Source organism: Pygocentrus nattereri, chromosome 1, assembly GCF_015220715.1.
Source record: "Pygocentrus nattereri isolate fPygNat1 chromosome 1, fPygNat1.pri, whole genome shotgun sequence".
NCBI lineage: Eukaryota > Metazoa > Chordata > Actinopteri > Characiformes > Serrasalmidae > Pygocentrus > Pygocentrus nattereri.
Window position 1 is genome coordinate 54,585,223 of NC_051211.1, and position 13,481 is coordinate 54,598,703.

Genomic DNA, 13,481 nt, shown 5'->3' on the forward strand with positions numbered 1-13,481 from the left:
GTGCCGTGATCGGACGCCACCTGTGCAGCAAGTCCAGTCGTGAAATTTCCTCACTACTAAATATTCCACAGTCCACTGTCAGTGGGATTATAACAAAGTGGAAGCGATTGGGAACGACAGCAGCTCAGCCACGAAGTGGTCGGCCACGTAAAATGACAGAGCGGTCAGCGGATGCTGAGGGGCATAGTGCACAGAGGTCACCGACTTTCTGCAGAGTCAATCACTACAGACCTCCAAACTTCATGTGGCCTTCAGATCAGCTCAAGAACAGCGTAGAGAGCTTCATGGAATGGGTTTCCATGGCCGAGCAGCTGCATCCAAGCCTTACATCACCAAGCGCAATGCAAAGCGTGGAATGCAGTGGTGTAAAGCGCCGCCACTGGACTCTAGAGCAGTGGACACGTGTTCTCTGGAGTGACCAATCACACTCCAAATGTGTGCAAGATAAATTTTAACATTACAACGATCTCATCATCATCTTTGTGTATTGCTGACTTCTGCTAAAAATGTCCATCTCTGACATTATTGTCCTCTGATATCTTTAAACAAACGTTTTACAGTGGAGTCATCTTTAGAACCAAAACTATAATTAAAAATTAATTAATAAAGCAATACTACCTTTGAGCTCTAATACGGTGAAGACGCATGCATAATTAATCATATGTAAACATGATATCATATGTAAAAAACACTGATCGCTCTCGACTCCTTACGGCCCATATTTGGAAACTAAGCTCACTTTGGATTCATTGCATCTGTGATGTCACCAGAAACAACTCATTTACATATTTACACCTATGCAGCCTACAGTGGTTTAGCCCCACCCACTCACACCAAAGCCAAAGAGAGCAATTCAGAACACAGCTCATTTACATACATCAGTCATACAGGCTCAGTACGCAAGCGAACTAAAAAGAGGTTGAAAAATGACCGTTTAAGAAATAAAGCTGACCATGTTTAGTAGATAAAACTGCACTAATATTATAGACGGATCCCAAAAGGAGGGGAAAAATGTAGGATACAGGCCCTTTAACTATGGCTATTGACTGGAAAAGGTCATTTATTTTCTGGACAAAGTTCTCACTGACGTTTATGGAAGGACAATGATAGCTTGTCAGATTGCATGGCTTCTAGCCAGGGATGGTCAGCAAAGATGAACCGAGATATGCAGGCCAATCACATTCTCAAGCGTAAAAGGATCACCTGGCTGACAACCGCACAGTGCAGATAACACACCTGAGCATAAAACATCCAACATGCACACAGCGACGGCGAGGCTCACCTATGGAAATGTGTCTGGAGGTACCGAAGAACGTGTACAGCAGAACAGGGTAGAACGATGAGTACAGGCCATAGACCGGAGGGACCGCCGCGAGCAACGCATAGGCCAGACCTGGAGGGCGTGAGAGAGAAACATTCAGCCAGGTCCAGCTCAGTCTGAACAAAGTCATATACCACGCATTATGAACCAACCTTGAGGCAGCTGCATGACCCCCGTGCTGAGACCAGAAACCATGTCCCCAAGCAGGTACTCTTTGACGGGATAAGACGGTAGCCATGACAGGATGGGCAGGAGGCTCAGGACAACCGACTTCGCTCTTCCAGACGAGCAGCTGAGGGGTGGGGGGGGTGGGGGGGTGGGGGGTGGGGGTGGGGGGGGGGCGTTTGAAAGGGGAAAAGCCACAAAATTTTAGCGATATTCAATTAAACAAAGTCATTCGGAACGCTTTCTCCCGAGAGAAACTTACCCACTTACACTGATGGTGATGGGAACCAGGGGTCACAATGCCACACACAGCCAATTTGTTTACTATGATAAACTGCCAGTGAACCTACTGAGCCTTCATATGAAATACCGATGCTTGTAAAACGGGAAAGACGTCTTTAAAGAAGGTGTCAGGCAAAGAACAACGCCCTGCCCATGTCCCTTCACCAGTGTTGTACTGAAATAAAGCATTTTAAATAAAATATTTAGCTTGAAAATGATTGTAAAACAACGTCTCAGACATAAATCGGCCCTGGGTGTGAGCGAGTGTGTGAATGTGACTGTCTGTCTGCCCTGCGATGGACGGGCGACCTGTCCAGGGCGTATCCTGCCTTCCGGCCGAGGACAGGTGGGATAGTCTCCAGCACCCCCCACGACCCAGAAGGAGACGCGGCTTAGAAAATGTGTGTGTGTGTGTGTGTGTGTGTGTGTGTCTCAGACATCAGGGTCTGGTTCCCATCACCATCATCTGTGAACAGCTCTGACTTGGTAAGTTTCTCTAGAAGCGATATTTTACCATCAAAATCACTCTAAACGCATCTGCATACGGAAATTTTGAGAAATCTGTGGAATTCTCCTCTAAGGATATTGTGTGCGACATGTGAGCCAATTGGTGTCATGAGAAAATCTTCCAAAATACTCTAACGTCAAATAACTTTCACCAGCACTGGAAGTACAGTGCTGCTCCCGTCAAAGGAGATTAAAGCAGTTGAAGCTCAATTTCTGAAGAGTTTCAAAAAGCAAGCAATAATTACAGCACAGCTTATTTATGGAGCCCTATCTGAGCATAATTACTGTGTGCAAAGGTGGTGTAATTAGTGTTGTGCTATAAAACAAAGGCTTAACTGCAAAACTGACCACGCTTGTTATGAAAACTGAAGGCGAGGCCTTACCGGAACTGGTCAGCTACTCTCTGCCCGACAGTCTTGGGCGTCCGGTCCTTCTTGTGCAGAAGCCGTGAGCTGATGTACTCCTCATCGAACACGCGCCGCTCGACCTGGTACACCAGCATAGCAGAGGGTTCCTCGTCAACATTTACATGTTCCATAACAACAGAGAAGGGCTGTGCATGCTCCCTCTTCTGCCTTCCTGTTTAAATAAGCAGAGAACATAGTCTAAAACTCTGATGCGCAGAACCTTCAAGACCTGCTGAGGTGCACCCGAAGCCGGGTTTGGTGTTTAATACTTCACTGCAGAGAAACGTCGTCGGGCTGAGTTCTTTACAGTGGTGGTGATAGGAACCCGGCGTCACCGTGTCCAACACAGCCAGAATGCAAACAGTTTTTTTTTGTAAAATGGGTGGAGTTCCCCTTTAACACCCCCACCCGCCCCCTGGTCAGAGCCACTGTCCAAGCGTTCCAACGCGGTCTCTGGCAACTTTTCTTTCTGTGTTGCTGGACTAGAAGTGCTGAAGACACTTGCAGGTGAAGCTGCAGGTCCACTAAATAAGCTGGAAGGACAAACTGTTTTGGCCTTTACTGCCTGCCAGAGACAGCAGGGGCGATGACCTTTCAGCGCTGTGTACAGGCTGTCCGTCTGAGTGAGTTAGTACAGGTCAGCGTGAGTGACCACGAGCGTTCATCTCCAGAACCGAGCTGAACGGTTTGCTCCTTTCAAATCTCGGTTCTCTGAAAGATCGGAACGGAAACGGCGGCTCGGGCGACGCCACGGAGCCGACCTCTCCGTGGACTTTCCTATCTGCCCATCTGAGCGGTCATTTCTGATTATCTCAGAACACTGTTCACCTCTGACCTCAAGATTAGAACGTGTTGTTTATGGTTCTATATAACAGCAGAACCTTTTTTTTTGGAGCTACACAGAACCACTTCAGCACATACACACACACACACACACACACACCTATATACACGCTTAAACGGTTCTCTGTATGGTGAAATGGTTCTGCAGACTGATGGTTGATATATGGCTCTATATGGCACCTTTTTGGTTCTATACAGCACCAAAAAGGTTCTGCTGCTGTTACGATGTAAAGCTTGGTGAAAGGGTTCATCAGATTGATGGAGAATGTGCTTATGGTTCTTTATCGCACCTTTTAGAAAACAGAAAAAAAGGTTCTGCTGTTATGATGTGAAGAACCTTTTTGGTGCTACACAGAACCAAACATATACACAGAACCATATACACACCTAAATGGTTCTGGGCATGGTGAGTGTTCTTTAGATTAATGGAGAAGGTGTTTGGGGTTCTATACAGCACCAAAGGTGCTATATAGAAGAACAGAAGAACCTTTTTTTGGTGCTACACAGAACAGCTTAAGCATATACACGCTTAAATGGTTCTTAGCATGGTGAAATGGTTCCTCAGACTGGTGGTAAGTGTGTTGTATATGGTTCTACAGATGTACAGAACATTTTTGAAACACATCTTGATCTATGCATCTCACCAAAAAGGGTTCTTCAGTACTTACTCTGCTTACAATGTCAAGCCTGTGACAACAGAAGAACCCTTTTCAAAAAGGTTCTACACAAAATCACTCTGAAGAACCATGTCCCCGTGCAAAGGACCGTTTACTCACGTGTATGGTTCTAGACAGACCCACTGGCCTTACTGAGGAACCCTTCGAGAACCATCTTTAAGTGTGCTGGATGATAAAATGAGTTGGCGTGAACAGATGGAAGAGCACGTGTGTGAGGAACCCACCGGAGAACGGAGAACAGAGAACAGAGAACAGCACTGTCCACCCTGTGGATGCAGGTTCGGCACGCTGCTGTACTCAGAAACTACTGGCAGTACTCCTGAGTATTTCTACCAGGGTTCTAAGAGAGAAGAGGGTAAAATCCTACCTGAGGTTCTTCAGTCTCCTCCGAGGATGACTCGGGCTGGACTCGGGCTGGACTCGGGCTGGACTCGGCTCGGGCGTCCGCGCATCAAGAGTCCAGTTACTGTTTAACAGCGAAACGTCCTTTAAGTACAAGACAGCTGCGCAGTCCGACCCCGGCGTGGCGTGCGTAAGCCACGCAAACTCCGTACGTCACGCGCCCCGCTGCATTATGGGATATGTAGTTTGTTGATGAAACGTCTCAAATTAAAGGGGAACTCCACCAATTTTTCAAAATGCCAGCATAATTCAGTGGATGTGACGTAAACAAAGTAACTCCGCGTGCTTTGCTGTGAAGGGGTTCATTTGCAAAGAAACTCTTGTCTTCACAGAGGAACCAGGCGTCACCATGACTACAATTAAGATTAAGATTAAGATGAAGTGACTCTTATTAGTCCCACAATGGGGAAATTTCAACTCTGCATTTAACCCGTCCGTGAAGTAAAACACCACATACACACTAGTGAGCACACACACACTAGGGGGCAGTGAGCACACTTGCCCGGAGCGGTGGGCAGCCCAATCCGCAGCGCCCGGGGAGCAGCTGGGGGTTAGGTGTCTTGCTCAAGGACACCTCAGTCATGTGCTGTCAGCTCTGGGGATCGAACCGGCGACCTTCTGGTCATGAGGCTGGATCCCTAACCTCCAGCCCACGACTGCCCCCCTATACATATAGAACAGATATAGACAGTTTATTTACCATCCGGAACCACCAGAGAACCTACATGAGTCTTCTGAGTTCATATGGGGGGATGATGATGATGATGATGATGAGAAATCTGATTTTCTTTGGAATTTTCTTTAGTTATCCCTCCAACATGAATAGATTAAAAAAAATGTACTGAAATAAGCTTTAGGCCAAAATGATGATCACAAAGCAGCGTCTCAGTCATGCAGTGAATTCAGAACCATCTCATGTGAGAGGAGCTTTTAGAGGTGGACGTCTGGTTCCTAACACCACCACTGTGACTCAGTAGCTTTCTCTAGAACAGAGCGTTTCGCACCAAACTGCTCTGAATCTCTGTTCACATCATAAAAATATTAATTATGCATAAATTATGAATCATTGATGGAGTTCCTCTTTAGCTTAAGTCAATCTGAAATCAAAATGGACCTTAAGGGGTCACATTAAGCACAATTCATCATGTCGTATCACTCAAAAGTGTTCTTGTTCACATTTATGACATTTGACAGACGCTCTTATTTCTGCTTTTGTTCAGCACCCATCATTGGTTGGTAGCTCTACACTGGACTGGTCAGCCTGCTCTAAGGAGGACAGAATAGAGTCCAATTACAGAGAATACAGAAAATAGAGCAGTTAAAAAAAGCCCAGTTAATAGTAACCAGTGGTCCAGCGGTCCAGCCATTAGGCGGTACAATTGGGCCTAGCCGGTCTCCACCCACCCACTTTCATCACTGACCCACACAGAATGATGCCTCAGTTTGGTTTCAATATTCAAGGAGATGGAGGTGATGGAGTCCTGTATTAGCAGTGATACTGCCAGCGTTTTGGAGATGAACGTAAGGATCAGAAGCGCACTGCCTGTTTTAAGTTTGGGCATCGCACAAGTGTTGCTATGGAAACCGGTCCGGCCCCCACTGATCTAAAACAACATGCGGCCTGGCAGTGACTGACGAGCAAGCGTGCTCTCCTTCACCTGCATTCAAACACCCAGCCACTGCCGGTCCAGAGGGTCTTTACTCAGTGAAAACCGGACAGAAGTAGGAAAATTCTTAAGCTTCTTAAGTTGTTTTGCAAGAATCCGTGAGAAAATGCTGCTGCTGCTGCTGAATAAACTCAAATGATCGAATTAACCGTCGCTCTTGGATCCTCTCGAGGTTTCTTACTCTTTGCTCTTAGGGAGTTTTTCCTTGCCACCGTCGTCATTGGCGACGCTGATGGAGGCTCTGACCCAGATCCAACTCTTGCTCGAGCGTAGGTAACTACACTCACACACAGACCTGTTCAACCTGCCGTGAAGGTGTAGGAAAAACAAGAGTAATGCGGATGCTAACAGGCTAACCTGCTAACTGGCGTGATCTCCAAAAGGAGAAAACTTGAACAACTGGAGAATCTTCCCAAAAGTGGCCGGCCTGCCAAGAACGCAGCGACGACTTATTCAGGAAGGTGCAAAATAACACAGATGAACAGGTATGGAAGTGCAGGCCTCGATCGCCCCATGAACATCACACCAGCAGTGAAGCGTGGTGGTGGTAGTGTGACGGTGCGGGAAGTGTGAGAAATACCCCCTGGTATTTGGAGGGGTCCCAGGTTGGCTGGCTACTCCGGTGTTACCTGGCTGCTAACTCACTCACCTTAGGAGTGTTCAATGGCAACAAAATGTAATGTTTTGGAAACACAGCCTTCCACACTCTTAAAAAAGAAAGTTCTTCAAGGGTTCCTTAGTAAAAAAAAATGTTTCTATATATAACCAAGAACACTCAAAGAACCCTTTGCATCATTAAAGAGTTCTTTGCGTGATAAGAGGGTTCTTCAGACTTATGGAATATGCATGAATGTGTTATAGATGGTTCTATATAGAACCTTTTTAAAAATGGTTTTATATAGCACCCAACAGGGTTCTTCTATTGTTACAAGCTTAATACCATAACAATTATAGAACCCTTTTTGGGTGCTATATAGAAAAATTTTCACAAAGGTTTTATATAGAACCACCTAAAACACATTCTCCATCAATCTGAAGAGCTCTTTCATGATGCAAAGCACCCTTCAATCCTGCGAAGTGTTCTTTGAGTGTTCATAGTTCTGTATGGAACCATTTTCTATATGAAGGAACCCTTGAAGAGTTTTAAGATTTACAGATCGGCTGCAGCTCATTATAAAGTTTTTCAGAGGAATCCAAGCAGAGTTGCGGTTTCTAGACTATGAAGGACCAACTGGGTGAGCCAGTCTGCTACAGCGCCACCCTGAGGCAGAGCAGAGCTGCAGCTCTAGTTAGTTAAGAACAGACAGAAGCTGATTGTGGGGGAAGCGGATAAACAATGAGCTTCACTGAGTCTGGATTTGAGCATCTAATTTTTCCCCAAAGGGCATTATTTTCAGGGACCAGCCAGAGTTTTCATTTTGAGACATTTAGGGGGGCCAAGTGGTTAATTAGGACTTGAACCCAGTTGAGATGCTGTGGCAGGAACTTAAATGGGCACTGCAGGTTTGAAAGTCCTCCAATGAGGCCCCTTTCTATGGTTTTTAAGTGGCTGAGTCAGGCAGTGTAGTTCACTATCAGCATAATGAGCTCCATTTATTTCTACTGTAAAATGCAGCTTTCACTGGGAGATGTTTTTCTTTTCTAACTCTGCGTTCTAAAAATCTCAGACGCTGCCGACTCGAACTCCAGCGCCCCTCTGATCACCTTCCTGTGTTAATGTAGATGAAATATTACAGTGATGGTGGTGAATAATGAGGAGACGGAGCTGAACGGGCGGCTGTTTATTAGTAACATGAGTAGCATCAGCATGCTCTGCTAAAGTATTTGGGAAATGGAGACTGAAACTGAGAGCAACGACGCTCTGATAAACAGCAGGGGGCGCTCTCACAGTATTCATTACTTACATTTGATCACACTTTAGTTCCATTTGACTCTCCATAACGGTAGATAACATTAGCTGTCTGGCTAACTAACTTGATTACATGTTTACGTTTCAGCTGTCCCGTATGGTCAGTTGCTAGGTAACAGACACAACAGTTGATTGTCAACTTCAATGGAGTAAGTTAAGATTTCCTAACTTGAGATGAGAAAAGATGCTGTAGGACAAGATAAGATTCCTAAATTAAGGTCAGGTTTGCTTCTGTAATATGAATTTGTGAGAAACCTTATCTTGACCTGTCAGATCTTAAGTAAAGACAAAAAGATACGGCCCGAGATCTTAATGAATCTTTTTTTACTGTGGGACCTCAGTCAGCCACTCTGCAGGACTTGTGGCCTTCCTGGTCTCGAGGCCGGCATTATTCATTTCCTCCTCAGATGTGTGTTCATCCTCTGCATCATCCCTGAGAGTCAGGGTGTCTGAGGCTGCTCTTCTCATTGTGGTTCACTGAAAGTACCAGACTGTGGTAATGAGTTCCTCACTCCCCAAACTGTCTTCTGTACTGGGATGCTACTGGTGTTCAGCCTCGTCCCTCACAGACAGAGATTTCTCCAGATTCTCTGAGTCTTTAATGATATTCTGCACCGTAGACGATGAAAAGCAGAAGCTCTTTGCTGTTTTATGTTGAGAAACGTTCTTCTTGAATTGTTGCTCTATTTGATGGTGCCGTCTTTCACAGAGTGGTGACCCCTCCTCCTCTTTACTTCTGAAAGACTCCGCCTCTCTGAGATGCTCTTTATACCCAATCATGTTACTGACCTGCTGCCACTTAACCAGGTGTGTTTTTTTTAGCTTTACACAACTTTACCAGCCTTTTGCTGCCCCGTCCCAACTTTTTTGGAACATGTTGCTGACATCAAATTCAAAATAGGTGAATATTAAATAAAAAAAAAACGTAAATTTCTCAATTTCAACATTTGATTTGTTGTCCTTGTACTATTTTCAATTAAATAATGAAAATAAATTCAATGTAATATTTTTGCAAATGATTGTTTTCCGTTTTTATTTACATTTTGCATAACAGTTTTGGAAATGGGGTTGTAGAGACGTATTTAACACCTCAAAATACGTCTTCTAACGTCCTCAACTGGTACTCAACACAAAGCTGCATTTGCAGATGACTGTAGTTCAACCCGGAAAACGAAGCAAAATGTTGCACAGCATTTTGTGACTGAATGCTTCCCGGTGTGGAGAAAACAGAGGCAGCTGACGATCTAGTGCCATTTAGTGGTTATTATGTGACGTGCATTGTATTAGTTGTACTGTAGTGAGTACACTCTTAAAAATATGGGTCTTCAAGGGTTCCTTAGCAAAGAAAATGGTTTTATAAAGAACCTTGAACACTCAAAGAACCCTTTGCATGATTAAATTGTTCTCTGCATGGTGAAATGGTTCCTCGGGCTGATGGAGAATGTGCTACAGGTGGTTCTATACAGAACCGTTCTGAAAAGTGTTCTATGTAGCACCAAAAAGGATCCATCTACTGTTATAAGCTTGACATCTCAACATTAGAAGTTCCCTTTTAGATGTATACAGAACCGTTTTCAAAAGATTCTATAGAGAACGATCTACAGCACATTCTTAAGAATGCTTTCATGATGCAATGAACTCTAATCATGTAAAGGGTTCTCTGAGTGTTCATGGTTCTTTAAAGAACCATTTTCTATAGGTTCCAGCAGCCCCTGTGGCCCAGAAGGATAAGCAGCTTAAAAGATTGATCAGCTACTGTCCCCACTGTGTGCTTTTTATCGTAAGTGGAGTGAAATCATTAAACATGCAATAAAACAACTTTTTCTGTAGTCTTGATACAGAACCACTCCCAATAGATGAAATAAGCAATTTCATAATATTAGTATAATGACACAAATATAAAAAATTATGCAGCTTAATATTAATAGACTGTAGTTATTCTTAGTGACTAAATCACTTCCTAATAACACATAAAAAACAAACACATCAAATACAAAAAATGTCATAGTATAGTGACATAATGCAAATGAAAAATTACACACACTGCATTACCCAAAGTTTTCACTCACCTATTCAAATCACTGAATTCAGGTGTTCCAGTCACTTCCATGGCCACAGGTGTGTAAAGCCGAGCCCCTAGGCCTGCAGACTGCTTCTACAGACATTAGTGAAAGAATGGGTCGCTCTCAGGAGCTCAGTGAATTCCAGCGTGGTGCCGTGATGCTGAGGGGCATAGTGCGCAGAGGTCACCGACTTTCTGCAGAGTCAATCACTACAGACCTCCAAACTTCATGTGGCCTTCAGATCAGCTCAAGAACAGCGTAGAGAGCTTCATGGAATGGGTTTCCATGGCCGAGCAGCTGCGTCCAAGCCTTACATCACCAAGCGCAGTGCAAAGTGTGGAATGCAGTGGTGTAAAGCGCCGCCACTGGACTCTAGAGCAGTGGAGACGTGTTCTCTGGAGTGACCAATCACGCTTCTCTGTCTGGAAATCCGATGGACGAGTCTGGGTTTGGCAGTTGCCAGGAGACGGTACTTGTCTGACTGCATTTTGTCGAGTGTAAAGTTTGGTGGAGGGGGGATCATGGTGTGGGGTGTTTTTCAGTAGTTGGGCTCGGCCCCTTAGTTCCAGTGAAAGGAACTCTTAAAGCTTCAGCACCGAGAGATTTTGGACAATTTCAATGGATGAGCCAGTTTGGTGTGGAAGAACTGGTCTGCACAGAGTCCTGACCTCAACCCCATAGAACACCTTTGGGATGAATTAGAGTGGAGACTGTGAGCCAGGCCTTCTCGTCCAACATCAGTGTCTGACCTCACAAATGCGCTTCTGGAAGAATGGTCAGAAATTCCCATAAACACACTCCTAACCCTTGTGGAAAGGCTTCCCAGAAGAGTTGAAGCTGTTATAGCTGCAAAGGGTGGGCCGACATCATATTAAACCCTATGGATTAAGAATGGGATGTCAGTCAATTTCATATGCGTGTGAAGCCAGACGAGCGAATACTTTTGGCAATATAGTGTATCTATGAATTACATCATTGTTCTGATATTATAGATTTTGTAACTTGATTTTTCTAACAATGATTCTATCGTCACAAACTCAAAATCTAACCTACTACAAACTTTCATCTTATTACATACACCAAATCCAACCTATTATAAACCATTTTATCTGTAGCTGCAGGTGATGTCACTACAGTAGACCATCTGTCCAGCACTATTAACAGCAATTTTCTAAAACTTAATGAAGAAAATAATTACAAATCTTGGTGTAACTAACTATAAACTCTAATTTCACTTTTAAAGCACATATTAATAATATTACAAATACTGCTTTCATCTTTTAAGAGTTAAAGCTCTTCTCTGTCTGCAACGTGCTCAGAAATTTGTTTACAGGACGTCCTGCAAAATCAACAAACTACAACTTGTGCAAAGTTGAGCAGCAAGAATATTAAGAGAGACCAGAAAACAGGATCGTATTAGAGCAGTTTCAGCTTCACTGAGCTTCACTGAGAGACTTCACTCAGTCTCTGATTGATGATGTTCCAAATCCAGCTTTAAGCTCATCCAGTGCTGCTTCTCTATATTCCACAAGCTTAAACAGAGGAGCGGTTCTGCTTTTATGCAATAAAGATCTGAACACGTTACCAATAGACATCCATTGGACTCCTTCAGTGTTTTTAAGAATAAAAAAAAAATTCTTTACTTTCGTTTTTAACTTGTTAATAACAATAATAATAATAATAATAATAATAATTATTCAAAAATTCAATCTTACAAAGCCTTAGAAGTCTTAAGATCTAATGAGCATCATGCTGAGACTAACATCTTACAACCCTTACCTTCTGAACCCCGACCCTAAACGTCCGAATCCTAACCTTCGCCTTCCGAACCCCGACCCTAAACGTCCGAATCCTAACCTTCGCCTTCTGAACCCCGACCCTAAACGTCCGAATCCTAACCTTCGCCTTCTGAACCCCGACCCTAAACGTCCGAATCCTAACCCTCGCCTTCTGAACCCCGACCCTAAACGTCCGAATCCTAACCTTCGCCTTCAGAACCCCGACCCTAAACGTCCGAATCCTAACCTTCGCCTTCAGAACCCCGACCCTAAACGTCCAAATCCTAACCCTCGCCTTCTGAACCCCGACCCTAAACGTCCGAATCCTAACCCTCGCCTTCTGAACCCCGACCCTAAACGTCCGAATCCTAACCCTCGCCTTCTGAACCCTGACACTAAACGTCCGAATCCTAACCCTCGCCTTCTGAACCCCGACCCTAAACGTCCGAATCCTAACCCTCGCCTTCTGAACCCCGACGCTAAACGTCCGAATCCTAACCCTCGCCTTCTGAACCCCGACCCTAAACGTCCGAATCCTAACCCTCGCCTTCTGAACCCCGAACCTAAACGTCCGAATCCTAACCCTCGCCTTCTGAACCCCGACCCTAAACGTCCAAATCCTGACCTTCGCCTTCCAAACCTCGACACTAAACGTCCAAATCCTAAACTTCGCCTTCCAAACCTCGACCCTAAACGTCCGATTCCTGACCCTCGCTTTCCCAACCCCAACCCAAAATGTCAGAATCCTAACCCTCGCCTTCTGAACCCCGACCCTAAACGTCCGAATCCTAACCCTCGCCTTCTGAACCCCGACCCTAAACGTCCGAATCCTAACCCTCGCCTTCTGAACCCCGACCCTAAACGTCCAAATCCTAACCCTCGCCTTCTGAACCCCGACCCTAAACATCCGAATCCTAACCCTCGCCTTCTGAACCCCGACCCTAAACGTCCAAATCCTAACCTTCGCCTTCCGAACCCCGACCCTAAACGTCCGAATCCTGACCCTCGCCTTCCAAACCTCGACCCTAAACGTCCAAATCCTAACCTTCGCCTTCCGAACCCCGACCCTAAACGTCCGAATCCTGACCTTCGCCTTCCGAACCCCGACCCTAAACGTCCGAATCCTGACCCTCGCTTTCCCAACCCTAACCCAAAATGTCAGAATCCTAACCCTCGCCTTCTGAACCCTGACCCTAAACGTCCGAATCCTAACCCTCGCCTTCTGAACCCCGACCCTAAACGTCCGAATCCTAACCCTCGCCTTCTGAACCCCGACACTAAATATCCGAATCCTAACCCTTGCCTTCTGAACCCTGACCCTAAACGTCCGAATCCTGACCCTCGCTTTCCCAACCCCAACCCAAAACGTCCGAATCCTAATCCTCGCCTTTCCAACCCTGACCCTAAACGTCCGAATCCTAACCCTCGCCTTCCCAACCTGGACCCTAAACGTCCGAATC

General features: G+C 45.1%; 2 protein-coding genes across 4 annotated transcripts in view; one reads left to right on the plus strand and one right to left on the minus strand.

Annotated features, from left to right (window-relative positions):
* Window positions 1–4,714, minus strand: part of slc26a5 (solute carrier family 26 member 5) — a 32,529-nt gene extending 27,815 nt beyond the window's left edge. For 2 of the 3 annotated variants that reach the window (XM_017715381.2, XM_017715382.2), the window contains exons 1-4: window positions 4,570–4,714; window positions 2,659–2,854; window positions 1,474–1,613; window positions 1,283–1,393 (exon numbers count right to left, since the gene is read on the minus strand). In XM_017715381.2, coding sequence (XP_017570870.1) covers window positions 1,283–1,393; window positions 1,474–1,613; window positions 2,659–2,813 — 406 coding nt within the window. In that variant the 5' untranslated portion in view covers window positions 2,814–2,854; window positions 4,570–4,714. The remainder of the gene's footprint in view (window positions 1–1,282; window positions 1,394–1,473; window positions 1,614–2,658; window positions 2,855–4,569) is intronic. The other variant, XM_037547512.1, reaches the window with a different exon arrangement.
* Window positions 4,715–11,992: 7,278 nt separating this feature from the next.
* Window positions 11,993–13,481, plus strand: part of LOC119263299 (vegetative cell wall protein gp1-like) — a 1,884-nt gene continuing 395 nt past the window's right edge. The window contains exon 1 of the mRNA XM_037538203.1: window positions 11,993–13,481. This exon is cut by the window's right edge and continues 395 nt beyond it. Coding sequence (XP_037394100.1) covers window positions 11,993–13,481 — 1,489 coding nt within the window.